This window comes from Strongylocentrotus purpuratus, unplaced genomic scaffold (assembly GCF_000002235.5).
Source record: "Strongylocentrotus purpuratus isolate Spur 01 unplaced genomic scaffold, Spur_5.0 spur5_scaffold_5, whole genome shotgun sequence".
In the NCBI taxonomy this organism is placed as follows: Eukaryota; Metazoa; Echinodermata; class Echinoidea; order Camarodonta; family Strongylocentrotidae; genus Strongylocentrotus; species Strongylocentrotus purpuratus.
Genome location: NW_022145611.1, coordinates 28,504,631 through 28,528,677, shown reverse-complemented (window position 1 = coordinate 28,528,677; position 24,047 = coordinate 28,504,631). Strand labels below are relative to the sequence as shown.

The 24,047-nt window shown below is 38.4% G+C and overlaps 1 protein-coding gene across 1 annotated transcript; it reads right to left on the bottom strand.

The window, feature by feature from the left end:
- Positions 1-11,380: 11,380 nt before the first annotated feature.
- On the bottom strand, positions 11,381-22,167 carry LOC105439183 (leucine-rich repeat-containing protein 15-like). Its single transcript, XM_030999156.1, has 6 exons — positions 21,728-22,167; positions 21,327-21,508; positions 20,805-20,951; positions 19,409-19,766; positions 18,660-18,795; positions 11,381-11,828 (listed from the first exon to the last, which is right to left on the bottom strand). The coding sequence occupies exons 1-6, from the start codon at positions 22,116-22,118 to the stop codon at positions 11,381-11,383; spliced, it is 1,662 nt and encodes a 553-aa protein (XP_030855016.1). The 5' UTR covers positions 22,119-22,167.
- Between the last annotated feature and the right edge of the window lie 1,880 nt (positions 22,168-24,047).

Genomic DNA, 24,047 nt, shown 5'->3' with positions numbered 1-24,047 from the left:
GATATTCCAATCAACAAAACAAACAATGCTTCTTACAATGAACATGGTATAAATAATGCAGCCTTGTTTGTTTATGCAATTCTCTATACTTTGCCAGTTCTTGTCTCTTGTTATCGAGGGGGTAGTGTAAAGTTTCCCATGTTGAGTACGATGTGAATTGATCGGTTTACTAATATATGCATTGCTCTCGAAAATAAATTTTCTCTTGGAAATTATGAAGCTTGCCAGAGGGTTGTCAAACATAGCAAGAGCTATAGTGTACGCAAAGTAGATTCCATCCATTGAGATGTCACTTTACAAAAGGGGGTGTGGGCCCCATCTCCATTTGCCCTTTTTTCTTTTTAATGCTGTATACCACTCTATTGGGACACGTGCCCCCGTGCCCCCTGTAGCTTCGTCACTGTAATCAGAATGCCTTTGCTCTAATACCTCGGTCGTACCAACGAGACCGACTCCATGCAGACCGACCGCTTACGAATGGCCCAAAACTTGTCGGTTTGATGTCGGGTTGAAATCTATTTGGTGACGTGATTGAGGAATGGAGATAGTGTCTAAACTGTACTGTAAGACTTCAAAATGCCAGTTTATCCAACGACCCTATCCTGACAAATATTTTGATCACTTTTATCGTCATATTACTTCCTGGAGTTGACTTACCGTTTTTTTGTTTGTTTGTTTGTTTGTTTGTTGTTTTTTTTTTTGGGGGGGGGGGTTGGGGGATGGGGTAGGGGACTTTGTGGGAAAACTCACCAGCTATTGTTAGGCTGACAAAGTAACTTTGCCGGGTACATTTCGGACGGGATCACACATCTGGGACAGACTACTGCTTGATATGGACGTGGATATGTTTCCCATTTGTTAAACATCAAATGTTTTAATGTTTTCCACCTGGTGATTGTTTCAAGTTGATTGCCCTACTAGACGTTAGGTTATATCAAATATAATATCAAATGATAGTTACATTTGTTCCTTACATTTATTTAGTGAATAGTTTCTTTCTTCTTTCTTTTAACAGGTCATAACCCGTATGAGTTGTTTACTAAAAACGAATGCTTGATAACACTGATGCAATTAGCATGTCCTGAAACAAATTCTGTTATACCGCTGTACAGATATAATATCTCTCATTGATTAGAAAGGTCGATAAAAAGAAAAGTCAAAGATGCCAAGAACCAAAGCTATTCCCACTTATAATTTATGGAGAATATGTAAATGAACTATTAAACCAATAAATTACCTCCAGTTTGTAAAAAAGAAAATCATAATATGTATATTTTTTTAGTATAATTAATAGTCCTAACATAATCGATCGAGAATGCGTCACCTTGATTTTCCTAAATCCAGAGCTGTCGGAACTAGGGTTGGGTATTGGTATAGCAGAGAAGTAGATTGGTGGACTGATAAGAAGATATGTGTTCAAGTTTCCTACGAAGTGCTTTGAGTATGCCGCATTAGTTTGCATCTTGGTTGCAGGACAGGTTGTTGCTCAATTATGGCACAGTAATTCTGATTTGTGTGGGCATTTAAGTGGCTATGAAATTTCATGAGGTGGATTATTTGGCCAAAAGTGAAGACAGACAGTTGAATTGCATTAGTGAGGGTCCATCCTGATTTTGATAGAAAGTTTAAAGGTAATAATATATCTATTGGGAAATGTGTTTAATATAGGCCTATGCAAATGAGAAATCCCTTTCTTTGGTGGTCATAGGTGCTGTTTGTTTTTTTGTTTTTTTAAAGAAGAGCAGAGATATGTGTTAAATGCCAATGTATGCTGTGAATGAGCACTTCACATTAGTCGTGCACAGTTGTAGATATAAGTAGGGACTTGGTACTATAGACGAGGGATGAGTGATATGTTTGTACAAGGGCTTGTGGCGATTGCACTTGAGTTTGTCAGCTATCTTTGAAGAATGTTCCTGGTTGTTTGGAGGTGAGAGGACGCATTGCCTAAAAGAAATGCATCCTCTCACCTAGTGACTTCAAATTTGAAATTATTGGATATTTGGAAATGTGTACATGAGCATTGTAAGTACTTAAACGAGGTAAACGTAGCTACGCGTCCCCTAGGTTTTCCCATATGCAAGGCTTGGGTATCTCGTACGCATCCGGTTGAAGACAATTTTTCCATTGGTGTAGATTTTTTGAGTATCTGGTAGGTGGTCGTCTGCATTCAGGGCATGCCAGAGGTGCTCAAAATGTTTCCTGGCATCTATGTTAGCCTCGTCATGACCACTGCCAGGGAATCGCATCCAGGGTCGCAGTTGGGGGTTATTTGTAAAGTTTGAACCATGGCCACTGTTGTGTCGTTGGAGTCTGCGCTTTAGAGAAGCTGTTTCGCCTCCATATGCGAAATTACGATGGGATTGGCTGACCAACATGTACACCAATATTTTAAAAAATCTTAAAAATATGATTATTGTAACAACAAAAAATCATGAATGAATGACAATGGAATGATCTATCTTTCATTATAATCTTGGCTGTTATGTTGTTTTTTGTTCACCAGAGCACTTAAATCTGTAATTTTGAGCATATTTTTGTGAGGCCCTCTAAGTTATTGGCATGGTTTTTACAATTCCATATTTAGAGGCACTCTAGGGGGAATTAGGACCTCAATAACGTGGAGAAAAACCGCCAGAGTAGTCAGACTTTCAAGCATCATTTTACAAAATTGACAAGAATTTAATCAAAATTTATACCTCAGAGATATACATTTGTGATATATAAACTGCAATAATCAATAACTAATTTTACTCAAAAAAGTTTTTAATTACCGGGTAAAAGAAAAAAAAATCATAGAATCAACCGGCAAGCCTTGTCGTTATCATTGTGTGCATTTGTGTGTTACCGCGGGTGCCGACTTTCCTCAAATGCACCACCCCGTATATGCGCTATTGTCACCTATGGGTATGAGGTCAAAGACTGTCGTGTTTCACCTCGTTGGCACTAGGTCTAGGAGTAGGAGTAGGAGTGTTTAACTTGTTACTTAGACCAGGGCCTTGCATGAATGTGCTCAAGATTGAAGATTTGAGCGCTCTTGTGAATAAAAAATAACCAAACAGCCAAGATAATAATGAAAGACACATAATTCATGAATGAGATTTTTTTGTTACAATAATCATATTTTTAAGACTTTTTTTTAGTATGGGTTGTGTGCTGCTAAGTTTCACTAGATCTACACACAGGGTGGTTTAGCAGTGCGAGTGGTGCAGTGTCACAAACAAATTTTTATAACATGTTGCATGTTGTACTGTATGTGCGTGAGATTAAAAATAATAAAATAAAATAATTTCAGTTTACTTACAAACACACGAGGTTACTTTGCAGACATGTTTCACAAATTTTGGTGCCCGGCGGGTAGCGTTTTTTTTTCTGTACCGCTAATGCCTCAGTCACACCTTTGCGTATTGGGCTTGCGTATTGCTGCGTATTGCCCGAACGCAGACGTAGGCAGTCATACCCAATAAAGCGCAATGAAACGTGCTCACTGCGTACTCAATACGCAGACTAGCGCTAAGGCCTGCGTTTGCCGCTCGCTAGTTTTTAAAATTTTCTAAACTATCGCAAGCAAACGCAGAATTAAATCATCTACGAGCGGATACGAGTGGCAACCAGTGAATGCGAGCAACAGCGAGTGGCTTAGCGCAAGTATACGCAACCATACGCACCTCTTTTTTTTTGGAGCGCGTGTCACTGCACTGCCTATAGCTGCGTTCCCTGCACGATTTACTTCGCAGGAGCTCGTTGTCGTTCGCATGATTGCGCGTATTGTTGCGCTGTTGCTCGCCTACCACTCGCAGCAGCAAGAACTGTTGCAATTGCCGCTCGCTACGCTGCGAGTCTAGTTCGTACGCCGTTCGCTTTAGCTCTCTCTCAATGCTAGCACCAACCACCGTCGCTGCGCTACATAACGTTAATAAATAAACATCATTTGCCTCTGCTTCTTCCAGCTGAACCAAAAGCTTAAGCTTTTGCGAGGCAGAGCTCTGCTCCCGGGCAATTTTTTCATTAGATTGATTTTTTTTTTAGATGTAGACTCGACAGAAGCCCGTAAAATGACTTTTATTTATACGCCGTCGCAGCCCAAGCGAGCTGGTACGCTGTAGAGCGAGCTGGCACGCAGCAGTACGAACAGCAGACGAGCTAAAGCGAGTGAACACGCAGTGAGACGTAACGAGACGTACTGGTGCGAGCGGCTAGCGAGCAGCAAACAAGCAAAGAACCAGTTACATACGCAAAGTGGCGAGCAAACTGCGTATTAAATCGTACTGCTATGAGCAACAGCGAGCTATAGCGTGGTCATAGGCAACCGTAGGCAGTCTTAGTACGAGCGGCATACGAGCTGCCTACGAGCTAGATACGCAATAGTGTGACTGCTACCTTCAAATTTGCCGCGTATTGCTGGGAACGGCTGCGTATTGATATACCCCGTACAGCGCAGCAATACGCAGCATCATACGCAAAGGTCTGACTGAGGCATAATGCGTCGCAGAGGTTATTTCGACGACTTGAATAGAGGCAACATCCGACACACGTTCTGTGGTTTCCCACGGTGAAAATCGCTATTGAATAATGCGTGAGAGAAGTATTATTTGGCTTATAAATCGCCCAAAAAATCGCCAATGACTTTTCTAGCCAAGGGCTTATAAATGGCTTATAAATCGCCAATGACGTCATTAAATCAGACAAAGATTTCTAATTGTAGTCAACGTGGGCAGTTGCGTACGTTGACACGCATGATCAGTCGGCGTTCGTCGTGTTCTCGTCCACTCAATCTGAAAGTCCCTAGTGCCATGGTATAGTGCACTATACCATGGATGACGTCACGGTTACATCATATCAATGTTATGTTGGGTCACATGATGCTATGTTGACCAATCACTTACAAGGATTTCATTGATCAAAAATATAATACATAATATTTCATAACTATTGTTGTGCAGGAGCTAGAAGAATCACATCAGGGGCCCGTTTCATAAACTTTTTATCTATAATAAATGCTAAATTTCTATGACAAATTTGCTCTCGGCCAATCACATGCCATGATTTCAGTAGCTTATAACAGTAGCTTGTTACTTGTTATTGATATCAAGTTTTATGTAACAGGGCCATGAAATGTTAACAGGCAGAGTTCTAACAACATATTTTATTCATAGTGTTTGTGTGTTATAAGCAATCCATTTTGACTTATGAATATTTTCTCTTTCTCCCTCTCTCTAATTTATGTTTAACTTTGTATAAAATTGATGTTAGTATCATACATGTACAATCAAGGATTTTGATCATTGTTTTTCTCAAGAGATTGTAATGAAAATTATTATCATAAATCTTTACCCACAATCTTTTGTCGATCATAAATGTCCTTGATTGTATTTTTTGATGGCCTATGATTTTTGTGGCGCAATAATTATTTCGTAAAATGGACCGTTTAATGTTAAATAGATGAACAAATTTGATAAAGGATCATTACGTTTTTCGCCAAGATTTTTTGTGATGTAAATAAATTGATGTTGATACATCTTTTGCCATGCAAAGATATTTGTCTGTATTATTTTGTTCTCATGTTTCAACGCATCGGCGGATCTAGGATTTTCAAAAAAAGAGGGCGAAAGAAAACGTACGCCTTTTGGTTGGGCCTGGATGGATTCCATAAACCCGTCTTAGGGCCCTATGCCAGGGACCATGGGGGAGGAGCCCCCGGACGCTCACGAGTTTTAGCGATTCAGAACCTTCAAGTTATCCGTCTTGAGCGATGGAAACACACACTCTCTTCTAATGACAATTTTATACACAGGATTGTCTTTGGAAACCACTTCTAACTTTATGGGTGGGATGAAGGGGCCCACCTTAGGGTCTCTGGTGAGTTGCATGGAAAGAGCCCCAGCCGGTTAAGGGACGTAGCCTTCGGACGGCTCGAGTTTTATCCATTCAGAACCTTTAAGGTAGCCGTCTTGAGCAAGAGAAACTCTGATGTATGCTTTGAAATTTGGATTTCCCTTATTGGTTTATCTCGTTGTAAATCTATTCTCTCTTTCTCACAATTACTCTCTAATAATTTTATAGAACAAAGGGTAGTCTTGGGAACCACCTCTATCTAGGGCCCCTTGCGGGATGCAGGGGCATAGTCTTTTGCAGGCGTCCGAGGGACGGAGTCCCGTGAAGTTCTTGAATTTAGAACCTTCAAAATGTCCGTTAGAAATTGTGATTTTCTTCTTAAAAGTCACACAGCCCCTATGATTTCTCTGACTCTTTTCAAGTCTATGTTATAGAACTGTGTTTTTGTACTGTTCTACTTTCGTTTGAAGTCTTCGTTTGCATGTTCTTATTTTTTTCTCTCTCTTGCCCTCTATCTTCTTCTCTTTTGTCTTCTTTTCTCTTTATTCTTCTTTTTCTTCAGTCGCTTAACAAAAAGATATCTTATCCCTTTTTAGGCCGCCAAAAAGGGGAGGTCCGCTGCCGTTTCGCTCCCCCCCCCCCCCCCCCTCCTCCCCCTCCGACCCGCCATTGATTTTATGCACATATTACGCATGGCTTGCGGTGGGGTTTTTAAATCTTTTTTTTCCTCTCTCTCTCTCTCTCTGTTTCTCCTTTTCCTATCTTCTTCTCTTTCTCTTCCCTCCTTTTTTGTTTCTTTAGATGCCAAAGAGAGGGCTGTAGCCGATTCGGCCCCCATTTGAATCCGCCACTGCAACGTAACAATAGAATAAGCACGATTATATAGTGAAATGTGTAGTGGCATGCTCATCTTTTATTCTCCTTCAAAGCAAACAAACGATAAAAAAATATCAATTTTAAATGAAGCATCATTATAATCATAGACATATATTCATATCAGTCGAAAACAATAAAACGGTAATGTCTTTACTACTCATTAGTCATTATAGCATTGCGTACTTGAAATGGGCAAAGGTGTTTAAACATCAATAACCTCCATTTTTCTGTTTTCTGTGTAATTGCCAATAAGTAAGGGTAGTATCTCACAAAGCGACGAACATCTGGCGATTGTGGCGATTCAGCGATTCAAAGAAAATTGTGACGAATTTTTGGCGACGTCATTTGCGTATATCACACAAGCTCCCTGCGGAATTTGGGCCAAAATTCGCCCGGAGTTTGATTACATGTCGTGCGACTGATTTTCGAAATATGACACATGCTATATATTTCTGATTGGGGTTTATTGAGACATATACAGGGCGTATACACAAAATTATACCCATGTTTGGAAGATTCCCATCAAAAATTGAAATCCCGTGTGACCTTGAATTATATCTTATTTCAAAGAGTAATGAATATTCTGCCCGGTGATACCTTATTCATAACTCTGCTGCCCCTGATGAATGAGCAGCAGCCTTTAAGAAAACTGTTGTTCAAATCCTCTTGTGTCAATATTGGGCTGAGGCAATGAATCAATGTCTGTATGGTGAGATGTCAGTCCAAAACAATTGCTGACGTATTCACATTGATTTTGCGCATTTGAATTGGCTTATTCACAAGCAAACTTTATGATATTATCTTTGTAGTGATGACGAAATCTTGGGTTCTCTCGCATCCCTTGTTCAAGGATATTCTTGTCACGGAGTCGTTAATTTTTGTTCTCCATTTTTTGGACCATTTCATTAATCAATCTCTGAATAATATATTTGAATACATGTACAAATGAATGTCATAATACTTCAGAATAAGATATACATAATGAATATCAACAGTAATAAGCGATTACTGAAAGCGTAGCATATTGATAATAATAATATGTTAATAATAATACTGTAAACAGAACATATAATACTAAACGATCAAAATCCTCTCAAAATGTATCAGTTTTGTTAGCAAGTATGCTAACCTGCCTTTTATTTGTGTAACTATTCCTCATATACCGTTTCATTGTCTGAAATGACGGTATAGATTTTTGTATTCGATAAAATATAATTGTTGTTCAGTCCAAATTATTATCCAGTTTAAAGCATCATATTAAAGACAGTTTTATTCTACAGCGTGTACAATGTTTAACCTGTCAGTCAAACGACTCCAAATAAATTTGGTCACGTTACAGGTGTTTTAAAAAAGTGCACCCATTTCTTCTTCTCTTCCACAAAGGGAACAGTTCTTTTTAAGATTTATTCTTATTTTCACAAGATATTTATTCAAATATAGTATCCTATTTAAAAGTCTGTACTGAAAGTACCGAACTATTGTATGCATTGTACAGCGAAACATAACCCTGAAATAATATTGCATATATGTATCATCAAATAATAAACCATCTGCATGCCATCTATTACTTAATATATTCAAATGAGCGTCCTTTTATTTTAAAATGATTTGATTATGTCTACATCCTTGTGTATCTTTCAACAATCATGAAATATATGCAGAGCATAACGGTCTATTTACTCTTATATTACAACTTTCCAATCGGGACTTGTATTTGCATGTAATGATTTGACAAAGTGCGTAATAATGAAGAAACCGTATTTTGACTGAAAACTTTCTAAACAATCTTCTTTTACTGAAATATATCCTTGATCATCTAATAAATCGTTTATAAATTGACTTCCTTTATTCCAACGTTCTTTTAAAAATTTACCCATTCCTCCAATTTTCACCTCAGAATAATACCAAATAGAAATAGCTTGCCATAAAGGAGTAGTACACTGAACATAGCGGACAAAATAAACTAGTATTTGGAAAAAATTCTTTCTAACATTAGTTTTAGCATTAATGATAATTTAGTGAAATATATATCACCTTAACCCCATTTCAATTATGATAATGGTCGTAAGAAAGCGTACATTAAATGGGTAACGTCTTCACATGAATTCAACAATATTTTCCTAATCCAGGTCAGTTTCAAAGTTCTAGAAAAATGTTCAACATCAACCATTTTCGTCAGTACAAACCATCTTTTTTTGCTAATTTTATCAGGTTTCCCTTTCCAAATGAATTAAAGAAAGATACGTTTATTGCTTTGAAAAGATGTTCAGAAGAGGTAGGATTGGACATACAAAAATGGTTAAGTTGCGAAACAAGCATTGATTTTACTAGGACCATGCGACCCAAAACAGAAATGTTACGGTTTGACCAAGGTATCATTTGTCTTTTTAGCTTATCAAATATTCTGTCGTAGTTGAAACCGGGAATTTTTTCTAGATCAATACAAAACTATATTCCTAAATACATCATGAATTCCCCGTTAATCAACGATATGTCAGTCCCATGAACCTCATGTAAATCAATATTTACATTTTTTTTTTCAATCACAATATAAGAATAATAATAATATTTTAAATTCCACTCCAAATTTTATTAAGTGAAACCGAAAATGGAAATTCTTATGCCCAATTGATCGTGAGCCCGGCAGCCACTGGGCAGCGCCAGATCGACGTTGCTCCATCCCCTATCGTTTAACGATTTGTTTTTCTTCTATTTAAAACAAAAATATATTCTATTATATATATATTTTTTCCGTTCGTATTCTTTTTCTAAATTAGGGCTTGTTTGGATTTCTCGCCTTCTAACCTATTTGTTTATATATATGTGTATGTTTAATTTAACTTTGTTTGTAAATCATGTTAATCTATAATGTACACTGTCGCTCATATAGTTGGAATATTTTTGTTTTACCCCAATTTATGGAATTATTTTAAAAACAATTTAAAAATAATAGATCTAAATAATAGTATACATTCTCAGATTTTATTGAATAATAATTTGACAATGTGTGTTTTGCGTGACTGCTAAAGCATGTGTATGCTACTATGCTTATCAACTAGGGGACCTATGCCCTTAAGTCATAAATGACTGTAATGAGGTGTAATGCCCCACAAAAGGGCACTAATATAGCACATCGACACGGTTTTGATCCTTGGGCTTCACAGTTACGATGCCATTGCTTTGTCACTGAACCACTACTGTACGCAGCGGGGGCTAGGGTAGGGGGCAGTTTCCATAAATAAAAAAGACAAAGAAAATGCATTAAATTTTCAATAATTTATTGCATTTTACCCCGGTTCCCAAAATTAAAAAATCCTCTGTGTGCCCATGCCTTGAGCCATAATGCATGGCCGTCCAGAGGATTTCTTGATGTTGGGGACCGGGGTAAAATGCAATAAATTATTGAAAATGGTACATTGGACTTAGTGAGCAGAGAGGACTTAGATGTCGTGAAACAAGAAGTTTGTTGGTTGTTTAAAATATTTAAAAGCTTTCATGTGGATTGAAACATGGTCATGTCAAGCTATGATATATATATATATATATATTCTACCATCGCCCCGCAATCACCTCTGCGATGTATCAACGCCTGAGCTGTCGGTACCCATTTGCTCAAAAAATACACCATCGTCGTAACTGCGGCAGTAGCAGCACCAGTGATCTGTCCGAATACCATTTTCACCTTCTTCTGCAGGGCTTTGTCCTATAACATTTTGAGTTCAAAATGATTGTGATAACCTGAATTCCTTAACTGACAAAGTAGGAAAGGGTGAGGGTAGTTAATCTTGGGAAAGCAAAATAGTTTGAAAGTACTTACGAGCAAAGTATTCACTGAAATATCTCTCGAACTAAGTCTTTAGATCTTGATCTCTTAGCTGATTCCTTAATCCCTATTTGAATCCTCCTCAATTTGCAATAATGTCATCAAAGAAAAACTTACGAACACACGGCTATACAGTATAAGAAGAAATATTCATCAATCAAAATAAATAGCTTTGTAAAAGGAAAGTACACATTCGTACTTCTTTGTTATTTCAAAATGAGGACAAAATGTGAACATCTATAGTAGGGAGGCCTATGCTGGATTTCTCTATTTTGGGAGAAAACTCTTTAATGGCAGTATACGACTCTAGTTTAATTTTACATCAGTCTTCCCTCCTTCATGAAAGCATTATAAGAAGATGGATTCAAGTTTACATCAAGAATATAGGCTTTCGTTTGTGTCAAAATTATGTTTTGACATTTAGATGTAAGTCTTAGAAGAAGCCAAACAAATATTCTGTAAAAAGTAAATATATGAAACACCGATTCCTAAATTGCATTTAACAGATAAAAACAACATATTCCTCGGAAAGAGACAAGAATTGGTAAAATATAGGATATTTCATTCAAAAACACAGCCGTTCCTTCATTACTCCTACTGTTAGAAGCATTGTTTGTTTCGTTGATTGGAATATCCCATGATGGTTCAAAGTCACCTAACTCACCAGGACACAGCTCTGACTCTCTCAGACTTATGAGACTTCTGTTCCTGAAATTCGATGGCTTCATACACTGGTACAGCTGGACGCCCGATAGCAAGAGCCATCTTCTAAGCGCTGTTGATTCACAGTCACTCTTCGGCATCTGTCTGTCTCGAAAGACAATAGAATATTGCGCTATATACTGGTCAGTTTTTTGGTGTGCAGCTCCTGCTGTGACTGAACAGTCCAATCCTAGAGAGACAGGTCCTGTTGCAGTTGCTGCAGATAAAAGTCATTTGTGGCTGTGCTGTTGGAGCCGTAGCTAGCTGTTGTCTTTGTTGTTGTTGTTGTTGTCTTTTCTCCTCCCACTGTTCTACTCTCTTCTGCTCACTCACTGATTCACAGTCACAGTGCCATGGGTTCGGATCAAGATAGACAGTCCGAGAGAGCAACGGTAGAGAACTTGGTAGAATCGATACAAGATGGTTGTTTCCCAGTCGAAGGATGAAATGACCCTGATTGATGAACGCTGACTGACTGATGTGTTGGATCTGGTTGTTTTCCAGATTGAGCTCTTTGATGAAGATACAAAAAGTAAAACTCTGGGCAGAGATACTTTTGATGCGATTGCTACTCAGGTCGACATGATAGACCCTCGGAATACCTTGAAACACATCTTGGGGTAGAAACGCAATATTGTTCTCACTTAAAATGAGACTTAAAAGGAGAGGGGCTGTCATGTTAGGAATGTTGACTACACCATTATTAGAGAGGAGCAACATGAACTTTAACTCAGGAAGATCGAAACTCAGGGTTTGGGGGTTATGTCTAAACATTGGGATGTTGCTCAAGGATAGGTGCCTATGTGATGTGCCTTTTAACGTAGACAAAAGTGATGTAGTTAGTATATTCGTGTGTGATAAAGAAAGAGTAGTTAAAAATGTGACATACTCACTGGGAATTACGTGAATTGGATTACCTTTGAGTGATAAATGACTCAGTCTGCACGAACTAAACATATTGGGGGACAGGCGCGTACACAGGGGGGGTGTTTGGGGGGTTAAACCCCCCCCTTTGGTAATTTTTTGTGTGTAAACCCCCCCTAAATTTCTCTAAAACACCCCCCTTTTGGATTTTTTATATTTTTTATATATTTTTTTTTTATTAAAAAAAAAAAAAAAAAAAAAAAATCCCATGGTTGACCTAAAAAAGCTGACCTTACCCCCCCCCAACGGAGCAAAATGTCAAATTGTCAAATTCCGAGACCAAAAAAAAAAAAAAAAGTGACCTCTTACCCCCCCCCCCCCCCCCCCCCCCCCCCCCCCCCCCCCCCCCCCCCCCCCCCCCGCTTTATTCAGCGGCTGGCTGAGTCGTTGCGAAATTTTCGGCCTGATTTATAAATGTTAAAACCCCCCCCTTGAAAAAATCCTGCGTACGCGCCTGTTGGGGGAAATATATCTTATCATATTCCAATCTAAGACAACCGTATAAAGATAACATGAAGTGTCACATTGTTCATTACTCCTATTAATAAACATCGAATTTTCTTCCAAAGATAAAATGCGGTTGTATGAACAATGAAATACCCGAGTAGTCATCGGAAGGCGCAAATCTGTCGAGCTTTTGTTGGATTGTCTTGCTTTGGAAGTGAACGGTTGCTCATCGCAATTTCTAAAGCGAAAACTAGAAATCATGTTACCATCAACGATCAAATTCAATGGATTTCCGATTTCATTCAATGTTGTTAGAAGATTATCTTGCAAATATAAATCATGGAATTGTTTGTAAATTGGAATCGAAACATTGGTGATGTGATTTTTTGCAACATTCAAATACAATACGCTAGTCAGGTTACTTATATCTTCTTGAAGGATACAATCCATGGAATTCTCACTGAGATCCAGATGAAGAAGTTTGGGCAAATGAAATAAGTCAGGAACCCTGGCAAGGTAGTTGCCGCGGATTTTCAAAAACCCCAAGTTAAAAGAACCATTGAATGCTCCCCTCGTGACCATCCGTATGCGATTGTAAGATACATCTAAGTTTGAGAGGGCATGCAGTTGCGTGAAATTTTCTAGAATTGGAAGTTGATTGTTAGACAGGTCTAAGAATACTGGTCTACTGTGTTGCTCAAAGGGTCCCCAATCCATCGTCTGGATTTCGTTGTGAGAGAGTGTCAGACCAATTAAACATGAGAACATTCTAAGAAATGGCATATCTGTAATTGAGTTTTGATTAAGATACAGCAAGATACTGTCGAGTAGAAGATCGCTGTGCAATATTTGTAATTGCTTGATTTTGTTATTAATCAGAATCAGTTTTTGAAGATTAGGCATCGTACGCAGGTTAATCGTAAATATGTCACTCACTTGTGCATTTGTCGATTGAGGAGTGGTTTTTACATCTTGGAGAGGGTTTTCTGCCAACGACAATGTATGTATGTCGCTGCTTTTATTATGAAAAATATCGTGTATGGATTTGAATTTATTCCCGTCAAGAAATAAATAAGTGATGTTGCCAACCCAGGATACCGGGACAAACGAAAGATCGGCGTATTTTATATCTAAATAGTACAAACTGCTGGGAGGGCTAGACGAAAAGATCAAGTGAATCGGATTCCCCGTAAGGATCAGCTTTTCTAGCGAAGTCAGGTTACCGAGGTCCGGTAAGATACGAATGTGATTTTCACTCAAATCCGCGTGGCGCAATTTATGATTAGCACTTAAGACAAACTCTTTAGCATTATACGAAACATTGGTAGTCGGTACTGTGGTCAGCAACCTGTTGTAGCAGTTGATGTAAGAAGACGTGCAGTAGCATTCTTCAGGGCAAATGTCGCTACTTACGACAGAATGGTTGGTTGAAGGAGAAAAAATGAGCAGAAAGAAGATCGCAAAAAGACGTCTTGTAAACTAGTAGAGAATGCAGGACTTCATCTTTCCCTTTTACCCTCACACCTGTGCTGTAAAGCTGTTTAGTTGGAGGCTATGGTACATCAAGTGACAGAAATACAGTGTCTGGAGAAGACCTTTATAGAACCATCTTAAGCACGGTAAAATGAAAAGATGATCTAAGTGGAAAGTATTTTGTTGATAAAGCTATGTCAAATTCATAAGAGACATTTCTGGTATTCAAATTGTCACGATTAACATCCTAGAATTGAAAATGAGAAGCATTAAGTTATTCATCGATGGTAAATTGAAATTGGAAATTTTGAAATGTATTTATGGTAAATTAAAAATTAATCCAGGCCGGTGAATGAAAAAGAAACTAATTTCGAAAAATCTTTCATTAATCAGTGGCGAATTTCTCTGAACCCTGTTGTTTTCATTATCTTTTATATGGATTTGAGAAAATAACGGAATGGAATTATACTTTTTTTTTCGTTTATTAATATTTATGATAAAGCAAAAGATGTACCCGCATACCAACAGCTAAAGCTGAGGAATTATCATAAAAGACAAAACCAAATTGCCATGAAGCCGTTAGGAATATGGAATAAATCCAGTGGTTGTATTCTAAGAGCTCATTTAGTGCTGAATATGGTGTATTCGCAGCCCAGTGAGACAGGGGCTTAACATGACCACAATTTTCTCGGAAGGTCGACGAATGCTTGGTGAACATGGCGAACACTTGGAGAATATATACAGAACTTTATATAGAACTAAACTTTATGGCGAATGTCTGAAATGTCCTATTCAACGCTTTCGCTCACTGATCGCAACCCTAGTGAGATAACCACTCAACATTGCCATAGCTTGAAAAGAAGTAATCTGCTGGTACATTGTAATCTTCATTGTGCTCTCTATTCCTTCATGATTATCTTGGTGGTTTTAGTGAAGTGCTTCTCCTATATACATACATGTATTTACAACAAGAGAGTCATCGTCTATTGAATGTTGATAATCGAATTAAAATGAACAAGAAGAAGAAGAAGGAGAAGAAGGAGGCAGGCGCGGATCCAGGATTTCTTAGGGGGGGCCCAAATTTGAAATTATGCGAGCCAAATATTGGTTTGTAATGGTGACCAACAGTGACGTAATGCGGGGGGGGGGCGATGCAGGGAGGGGCGATTTTTTTTCCCCTCCCTCCTCCGCGAAACGCGGAAGCTTTGACGTTTCATAAAATTAATAGAGAAAGAAGACGATTCGTTGTCGAGTTCTCGACTCTTAATCCTCGTCTGAATTTAGGTTCCCCCCTCCCGCGCGAAACGCGGAAGCTTTTAAATTTCCTTAAATCATTAGAGAAAGAAGACGATTCGTTGTACGGTTCTCGAAAATAATCCTCGTCTGAATTTAGTTTTTCCCCTCCCGCGCGAAGCGCGGAAAAGTTTACGATTTATTAAATTATTAAAGAAAGAAGACCATTCGTTGTACAGTTCTCGACTCTTAATCTTCGTCTGGATTCAGGTTCCCCCCCTCTCGCGCGAAGCGCGGAAGCTTTTAAATTTCCTTAAATCATTAGAGAAAGAAGACGATTCGTTGTACGGTTCTCGAAAATAATCCTCGTCTGAATTTAGTTTTTCCCCTCCCGCGCCAAGCGCGGAAAATTTTACGATTTATTAAATTATTAAAGAAAGAAGACGATTCGTTGTACAGTTCTCGACTGTTAATCCTCGTCTGGATTTAGTTTCCCCCCCCCCCCCTGGCTACGCGCCTGCGGTCAGATAAACACATTTTGATACCTTGTCTAACCCCGCAAGCTCAGGGGTTTAAGGCAATAAATTACGGTCAGATAAGCACTCAGGGGCCCGTCTAAGTGCCCCTGGTGGGGTCGAGGCGGCGGAGCCGGCCCCGGAAGCTCAGGGGTTTTAGGCGTTTAATTAAGGTCAGATGAGCATTTTTTTGTATACCTTATTATTTTGTGACACTGGCAGGTCACTATTTGGCATGGGGTCCAGGGGCGGAGCCGCCAAAAATCAAGGGTTTTAGGCATTAAATTACCGTCAGATGAGCATCTAAGGTGGAATCCAGGGGGCAGAGCCCTCGGAAGCTTAGGGGTTTTAGGCATTAATCACGGTCAGATGAGAATATTTTTTAACACTGGCAGTTAACTATTCTTTCTTTCTTGCTCTCGTTCTATTTTATTTGTCTTTAATATACTTTTTCAAAAAAGTTGGGGGGTGGGGGGAGCTCGGGGCTCCCGATTCCCACCGTACCTCGGGCCCTGACATGTAGGAATCTCAAGAATCATATTTCTTGCCTGCATGGCTGTAAATTTAGGAATTTGTCATTTTCCAACAAACACATACAAACGTATAATTTACTAAAAAGTGAGGAAAAATCTCGGAAATTATGTCATTTCAGCATTATTTGTTATCCACCGTTGTGGAATTAGAAATAAACCACGTTTGAATTTGATTTCCCCCAAGCCCCCCCCCCCCCTCCCCTATCAGTACGCCAGTATCTCCTCTTTTCCTTTTTTCTTCCCCTTTTCTTCCTTCTCTCTTATTGTTTTTTATTGGGGGAGGGGGTCAACAGCCTGGGAGGCAAGGCCCTTTCGCCCCCCCCCGATCTCTTTCTTCGCCCTTTTCTTTTTCTTCTTCCTCTTCTTTCTTTCCATTTCTCTCCTCTTTCCCTCCCTTTCCCTTCTTTTCCTTTCTTCTCTCTCTTTTTTTTTTTTGCGGGGGGGGCCAAGGCCCGCTCGCCCCCCCTGGATCCGCGCCTGGAAGGAGGAGGAGGAGGAGGAGGAGGATGAGAAGGAGGAGAAAAAGGAGGAGGAGGAGAAGAAGACGAAGTAGAAATGGACTCAAACGTTTATGAATGCAATACATTTTTAGTCACAGGTATACTATTTACATATATTTCAAAAATTATATTTGAAATGTACAAGATTAGTGCTAGTTCAGTATTAATAATCTTTAACAGGTTTGGTCATTTCCTGCAGTACATAATGCAATTTGTCGATAATTACCAAATACATTCGAGTGCTTTAAAATTCCTCCTGCATCTGCACTAAAAATCATTCATGGTCAACATTTAAAGTTTCAATTTTTATTTCTACGTTTATTAAAATCAAATAAAACAATTAACGCGTGTGTATATATATATAAATATTATATAACAGAGATTCAAAGAACGTTTACTACAAACAACGTGGTGGGAATAACAATGGCCAACATACATATCAAGGTAATTACCAGACTAAATAAATTACACAAAATGTTTATTCATCGTGCTGGATTATAATAATGAAAACAAATAAAGGACAATTACAAAATAACTCTCAAAAAAGATGGTTGAAAATACATAAACAGCAAATAAATACAATACAATACAATACGATACATAAAAAGCAAGTTAAAGTAAGTTTAGGTTAAGTTTATATACTATTGCACTATAATAATAATAATAATACATATGATTTATAAGGCGCCAAATCCACTTGATAGTCAAATGCTCAAGGCGCAGCTTGTGCAAAGATGAAATACATACATGATACATTTATACAAAGTGCGATAGGAAAGGTACAGACATGAAAGGTTATGGTAATCAATTATAAGCTAAATTAAACAGATATTTCTTAAGATTGTTTTTTAACACTTCAGCAGAACTGCTATTCTTAATTCACCTTATACGAACCTCACGAACTATGTTAACATTTAGCATATATGTTTTTTAAAACTTTATTCTAAATGTTGAAGATCTATCCAAGGCACGACCCGACGGGGATCCGACTTTGTAGGAAATCATAATGTTGTTTCTTGATATGAAACTTCGAAATCGAAAATGCAATGTATTTCTGATTGGGGTTCATTGAGGCATATCATACAGTGCGTATAAAAAAAGTTATACCCATCTTTGGTAGATTTCCATTAAAAAGTAATATCCTGTGTGATCTTGAAGTATATTTCATTCTAAAGAGTAACTCATATTCAGTGTATTAAGCAATGAATGTGGGTCCATTGTTCTTTCAATCCAAACAACTGCTGACGTATTCACATTGATTGTGCGCATTTCAATAGGCTTATTTACAAGCAAACTTTTGTGATATTCTCTTTGTAATGATGACGCAATATTGGTTTCTCTCGCATCCCTTGTTCAAGGTTATCTTTGACATGGAGTCATCAAAATGTCTTCAATTTTGTTTTCTCATGAAAGTCTTCTGTCAGCAGTTATCAACATGACGTATTTCTTGTATTTCTAAATCTTTGGGGTAAGTAAATCTCTGAGTTTCCATGTGCTGTTCGGGAGGAATACTTTATTCACCTTATACGAACCTCATGCATGTGAAATTGTGCAATGGACGAGTGAGCAGAGAGAACTTAGAAACCATGAGACAAGAAGTTAGTAGGTTGTTTAAAATAATTAAAGGCTTACATGTGGATTGAAACAAAGCCATGTGAAGCTGTGAATATATAGTAAAAGCTATCACCAGGGTCATGTTTTTTTGTCTAAATCATAGGATATTCTATTGTCAATGTGGGATATTAAGCAATGATCCCTTCCTATACGCGGTTGGACAAACTATTATCGCCGAGATAGCCCAGCGATCACCTCTGCGATGGATGGCTCATCGCCAGAGCTGCGGGCAGACCTGTCGGTAGGCATAAATACAACATCCCAAACAACTGCAGCAGGAGCAGCACCAGTGATCTGCCCAAATACCATATCACCTCCTTCTGCAGGGCATTGTCGGATAAAACTTTGGGTTAAAAATGATTGTGATAATCTGAATTCCATAACTGACAAAGTAGGAAAGAGTGAGGGTAGTAAATGTTCGAAAAGTAAAATAGTTTGAAAGTACTTACGAGCAAAGTATTCCCTGAAATATCTCACAAAGGTCATTAGATTTTGATGACATTACTTCCTCCTCAATTTGCGAATACATCATCAGAGAAAGTTTTGCGAATACACGGCTTTATACAAAGTATTAATCATGAATCAAAGTAAATAGCTTTTTAAAGAAAAGTAAACATTCGTACTACTTAACTATTTCAAAGTGAGGAAAATGTGAACATCTGTAGTGGGGTGGGGCTATAAACTGGATTTTTCTATTTTGTAAGTAACACTTTGAAGGCAGCTAAAGTCTCTATAGTTTAATCTTTTTAAACCAGTCTTCCCTACCCCATGAAATCTTTATAAGAAGAGGGATCCAGGTTTACATGCTTTACTTAAATTTGCATTACATCCAGAATATGTATTAATTAATACACAATATTCCTAGGTAAGAGACAATAATTGGTAAAATATAGAATATTCCATTACACGCCGCCGTTCCTTCATTACTCGTACTGTTAGAAGCATTGTTTGTTTCGTTGAAGGAAATATCCCATGATGGTTCAAAGTCACCAAATACATCAGGACACAGCTCTGACTCTCTCAGACTTACGAGACTCCTGTTCCTGAAATTCGATGGCTTCATACACTGGTACAGCTGGACGCCCGATAGCAAGAGCCATCTTCTAAGCGCCGTTGATTCACAGTCACAGTGCCATGGGTTCGGATCAAGATAGATGGTCCGAGAGAGCAACGGTAGAGAACTTGACAGAATCGATACGAGATGGTTGTTTCCCAGTCGAAGGATGAAATGACCCTGATTGATGAACGCTGACTGACTGATGTGCTGGATCTGGTTGTTTTCCAGATTGAGCTCTTCGATGAAGATACAAAAAGTAAAACTTTGAGCAGAAATACTTTTGATGCGATTGCTACTCAGGTCGACATGATAGACCCTCGGAATACCTAGAAACACATCTTGGGGTAGAAACGCAATTTTGTTCTCACTTAAAATTAGACTGTTAAGGAAAGGGGCTGTCATGTTAGGAATGTTGACTATACCATTATTACAAAGGAACATTGAATTTAACTCAGGAAGATCGAAACTCAGGGTTTCGGGGTTATGTCGAAACATTGGGATGTTGCTCAGGGATAGGTGCCTAAGGGATGTGCCTTTTAACGTAGACAAAAATGATGTAGTTAGTATATTTGTGTGTGATAAAGAAAGAGTAGCTAAAAATGTGACATACTCACTGGGAATTACGTGAATTGGATTACCCTCGAGTGATAAAAAACTCAGTTTGCACGAACTAAACACATTGGGGGAAATATATCTTATCATATTCCAATCTAAGACAACCGTATTCAGATAACACGAAGTGTCACATTGTTCATTACTCCTATTAATTAACATCGAATTTTCTTCCAAAGATAAAATGCGGTTGTATGAACAATGAAATTTCTTAGTAGTCATGGGAAGGCGCATATCTGTCGAGCTTTTGTTGGATAGTCTTGCTGTGGAAGTAAACGGTTGATCATCGCAATTGCTAAAGCGAAAACTAGAAATCATGTTACCATCAACGTTCAAAGTCACTGGATATCCGATTTCATTCAATGTTGATAGATGATTATCTTGCAAGTTTAAATAACGGAATTTTTTGTAAATTGGAATCGAAACATTGGTGATGTAATTTTTTGCAACATTCAAAAACAATACGCTAGTCAGGTTACTTAAATCGTCTTGAAGGATACAATCCATGGAATTCTCACTGAGATCCAGATGAAGAAGTTTAGGCAAATAAGATAAGTCAGGAAGCCTTGTAAGGTAGTTGCCGCGGATTTTCAAAACCACTAAGTTAAAAGAACCATTAAATGCTCCCCTCGTGACCATCCGTATGCAATTGTAAGATACATCTAGGTTTGAGAGGACATCCAGATGCGTGAAATTCTCAAGAATTGGAAGTTGATTGTAAGACAGGTCTAAGGTTTGTAGTCTAATGTGTTGGTCAGAGGGTCCCCAATCTATCGTCTGGATTTCGTTGTGAGAAAGAATCAGCCTCTTTAAACGAGAGAATATTCTAAGAAATGGCATATCTGTAATTGAGTTTTGATTAAGAAACAGGAAGGTGAGATTGTGTGGATGATCGCGAGTCATGCTGTCGAGTAGAAGATCGCTGTGCAATATTTTTAGTTGCTTGACTTTGTTATTAATCAGAAACAGTCTTCGAAGATTAGGCATCATACGCAGGTCAATCGTAAATATGTCACTCATTTGTGCATCGGTTGATTGAGGAGTGGCTTTTACATCTTGCAGAGGGTTTTCTGCCAACGACAATGTATGTATGTTGTTGCTTTTATTATGACAAATATCGTGTATGGATTTGAATTTATTCCCGTCAAGAAATAAATAAGTGATGTGGCCAACCCAGGATACAGGGATAAACGAGAGATCGGCGTATTTTATATCTAAATAGTACAAACTGCTGGGAGGGTTAGACGAAAAGATCAAGTGAATTGGATTCCCTGTAAGGATCAGCTTTTCTAGCGAAGCCAGGTTACCGAGGTCCGGTAAGATACGAATGTGATTTTCACTCAAATCTGCCAGGCGCAATTTATCTGCATGAGTCATTAGATGAAGATCGAAGATGGTCAAGCCAGTAGATATGGCTGTAAGATAATTTACAGGTGGCGACAATGAAGACAATTTTGCAATAAAGTTATTAGATAACGCCAAAGTCAAGGTATTAGCAAGAGATACGTCATGGAAATCTCCTGGTTTAAATCTCTGTAAGAAATTCGATTCGATATGGAGTAAAGAAAGAGTTGGGAGATTACGAATGGCGGATATATCAACAAGACGGTTATTCTTGAGACTGAGTTCCATAAGATGATTAAGACCTCGAAAAGCTAGCGGTTTCAAAGTATATATAGTATTGTGGTTCAGACGTAATTCCTGAAGGTTAATAAGTTCGGAGAAGGTCTCATCCTCGATGATGGTAAGGTGATTGACACTTAGGACGAACTTTCTAGCATTATACGAAATATTGGTAGTAGGTACTGTGGTCAGCAACCTGTTGGAGCAGTCGATGACATACAACGAGCATGAGCATTCTTCAGGGCAAATGGCGCTACTTACGACAGAATGGTTGGTTGAAGGAGAAAAGATGAGTAGAAAGAAGATCGCAAAAAGACGTCTTGTAAACCAGTAGAGAATGCAGGACTTCATCTTTCCCTTCTACTCTCACACCTGCGCTGTATAGCTGTTGGATGCTATGGTACATCAAGTGACCGAAATACAGTGTCTGGAGAAAAAGATATCTGACGTTTATAGAACCATCTTAGGCACGGAAAAATGAAAAGATGATCTAAGTGGAAAGAATTTTGTTTATAAAGCTATGTCAAATTCATAAGAGACATTTCCGGGCACAAGTATTCATATTATAACGATTAACATCTCCCTGGGAGATGAAGAGAAACTTTAAGTTATTAATCGATGGGCAGTTGAAATTGGAATGCAGTGCCGTGTTTTATGGTAAATTAAAAATAAATCCAGGCCGGAGGATTTAGATCAAATTAATTATGAAAAGGTCTTTTATTAATCAGTGGAGAATTTCTCTGAACCCTATTATTTTCATTATTTTTATACGGATTTTTGAAAACAATTAAACGGAATTTTACTCTTTTTATTTCGTTTATTAATATTTATGATGATGCCAAAGAATTACTCGAGTACTAACAACTAAAGCTGGGAAACGACCATAAAAGACAGAAACAAGTTGCTATAAAGCCGTTAGCAATATGAAATAAATCCAGGGGCTGTATTTTAAAAGCTCACTATTAAAATGCTGAATACACCCTTTCACGTTTACAAGAGTGCGCACGCGCTGACATTGGCGCCATTTTAAATTACGAGTATTTACGGGGATTTAACCCGGGGGTCTCAGTCAAATATAAATACTGTACCAATAAAACGCGTACAAACGGTTTTCTGAAGGGCTTATGCTAAGGGGGTGGGTAGCGTCGCGTCACGTCGCGTTGACTTGAATGTTGGCTTTGGTTTGTATGTTGGCATATTTTCTATTGCTCGAAACGAGTATGGTATATTATTCCATATTCAGAAGCAGTTACACTAATTTGTATATCGGCAGTGGATAAAGTTAATATGGGATTTACGAGTCTAGAAGTGTTATTTATGGTACATAAAGATGGCAAATATTTTCAATAAATCAACTCAGGGCCCCTAGGACAACTATCTCCCAGACAGCTACCCCCTACGACAACCATCCTCTATATATGACAACTACCCCGGGACAACTATCCTTTAGGGGGTAGATGTTTGGGGGTAGTTGTCCGGGGGTTTAGTTGTCCTAGGGGGTAGTTGTCCGGGGGTAGTTGTCCGGGGGTAGTTGTTCTAGGGGTAGTTGTCCTAGGGGTAGTTGTCCGGGGGCTAGTTTTTCTGAGGGTAGTCGTATAGAGGGTTGTTGCCCTAGGGAATAGATGTACTAGGGGTAGTTGTCCGGATACGCTCTGTAGAAAACAGATGGGTCTTCAGTTTTTTGTTTGTATGCTGGCTTATTTTCTATTGCTCGAAACGAGTATGGTATATTATTCCATATTCAGAAGCAGTTACACTTATTTGTATATCGGCAGTGGATAGAGTTAATATGGGATTTACGAGTCTAGAAGTGTTATTATTTTATGGTACATAAAGATGGCAAATATTTTCAATGAATCAACTCAAGGCCAAATGTGAAACTTAAATCCATTGATATACCAAGATTCATAACACCGGGACAACAATGCGATTTATTTATCACTTACAGTAACATTGTGTGATTATCAGTAGACTATAGCGATTTGACCAACATAATACAGAAAAAAGGGGCGTGGTCGGTACTGAGAGTCTGAGGCTCAGCCAAAACAAAAAATTAGTTCGATTGCTAATATATGGGTGCGTAATATCAGTCGTTATAAGTTGCTATTGTCATATGTACAACATAAACACGATATTTTGCATTTTAACAGTTACCTCAGACTTTAAAACCGCAGGTTGATACCCTAAGATATTCCTCAGTTATCAACTGTGAAATCAATGGAGCCAACGAACACAAGCGCTAGCAGACTACTTTTTGTTTATGTTTTACTGATGATCCTG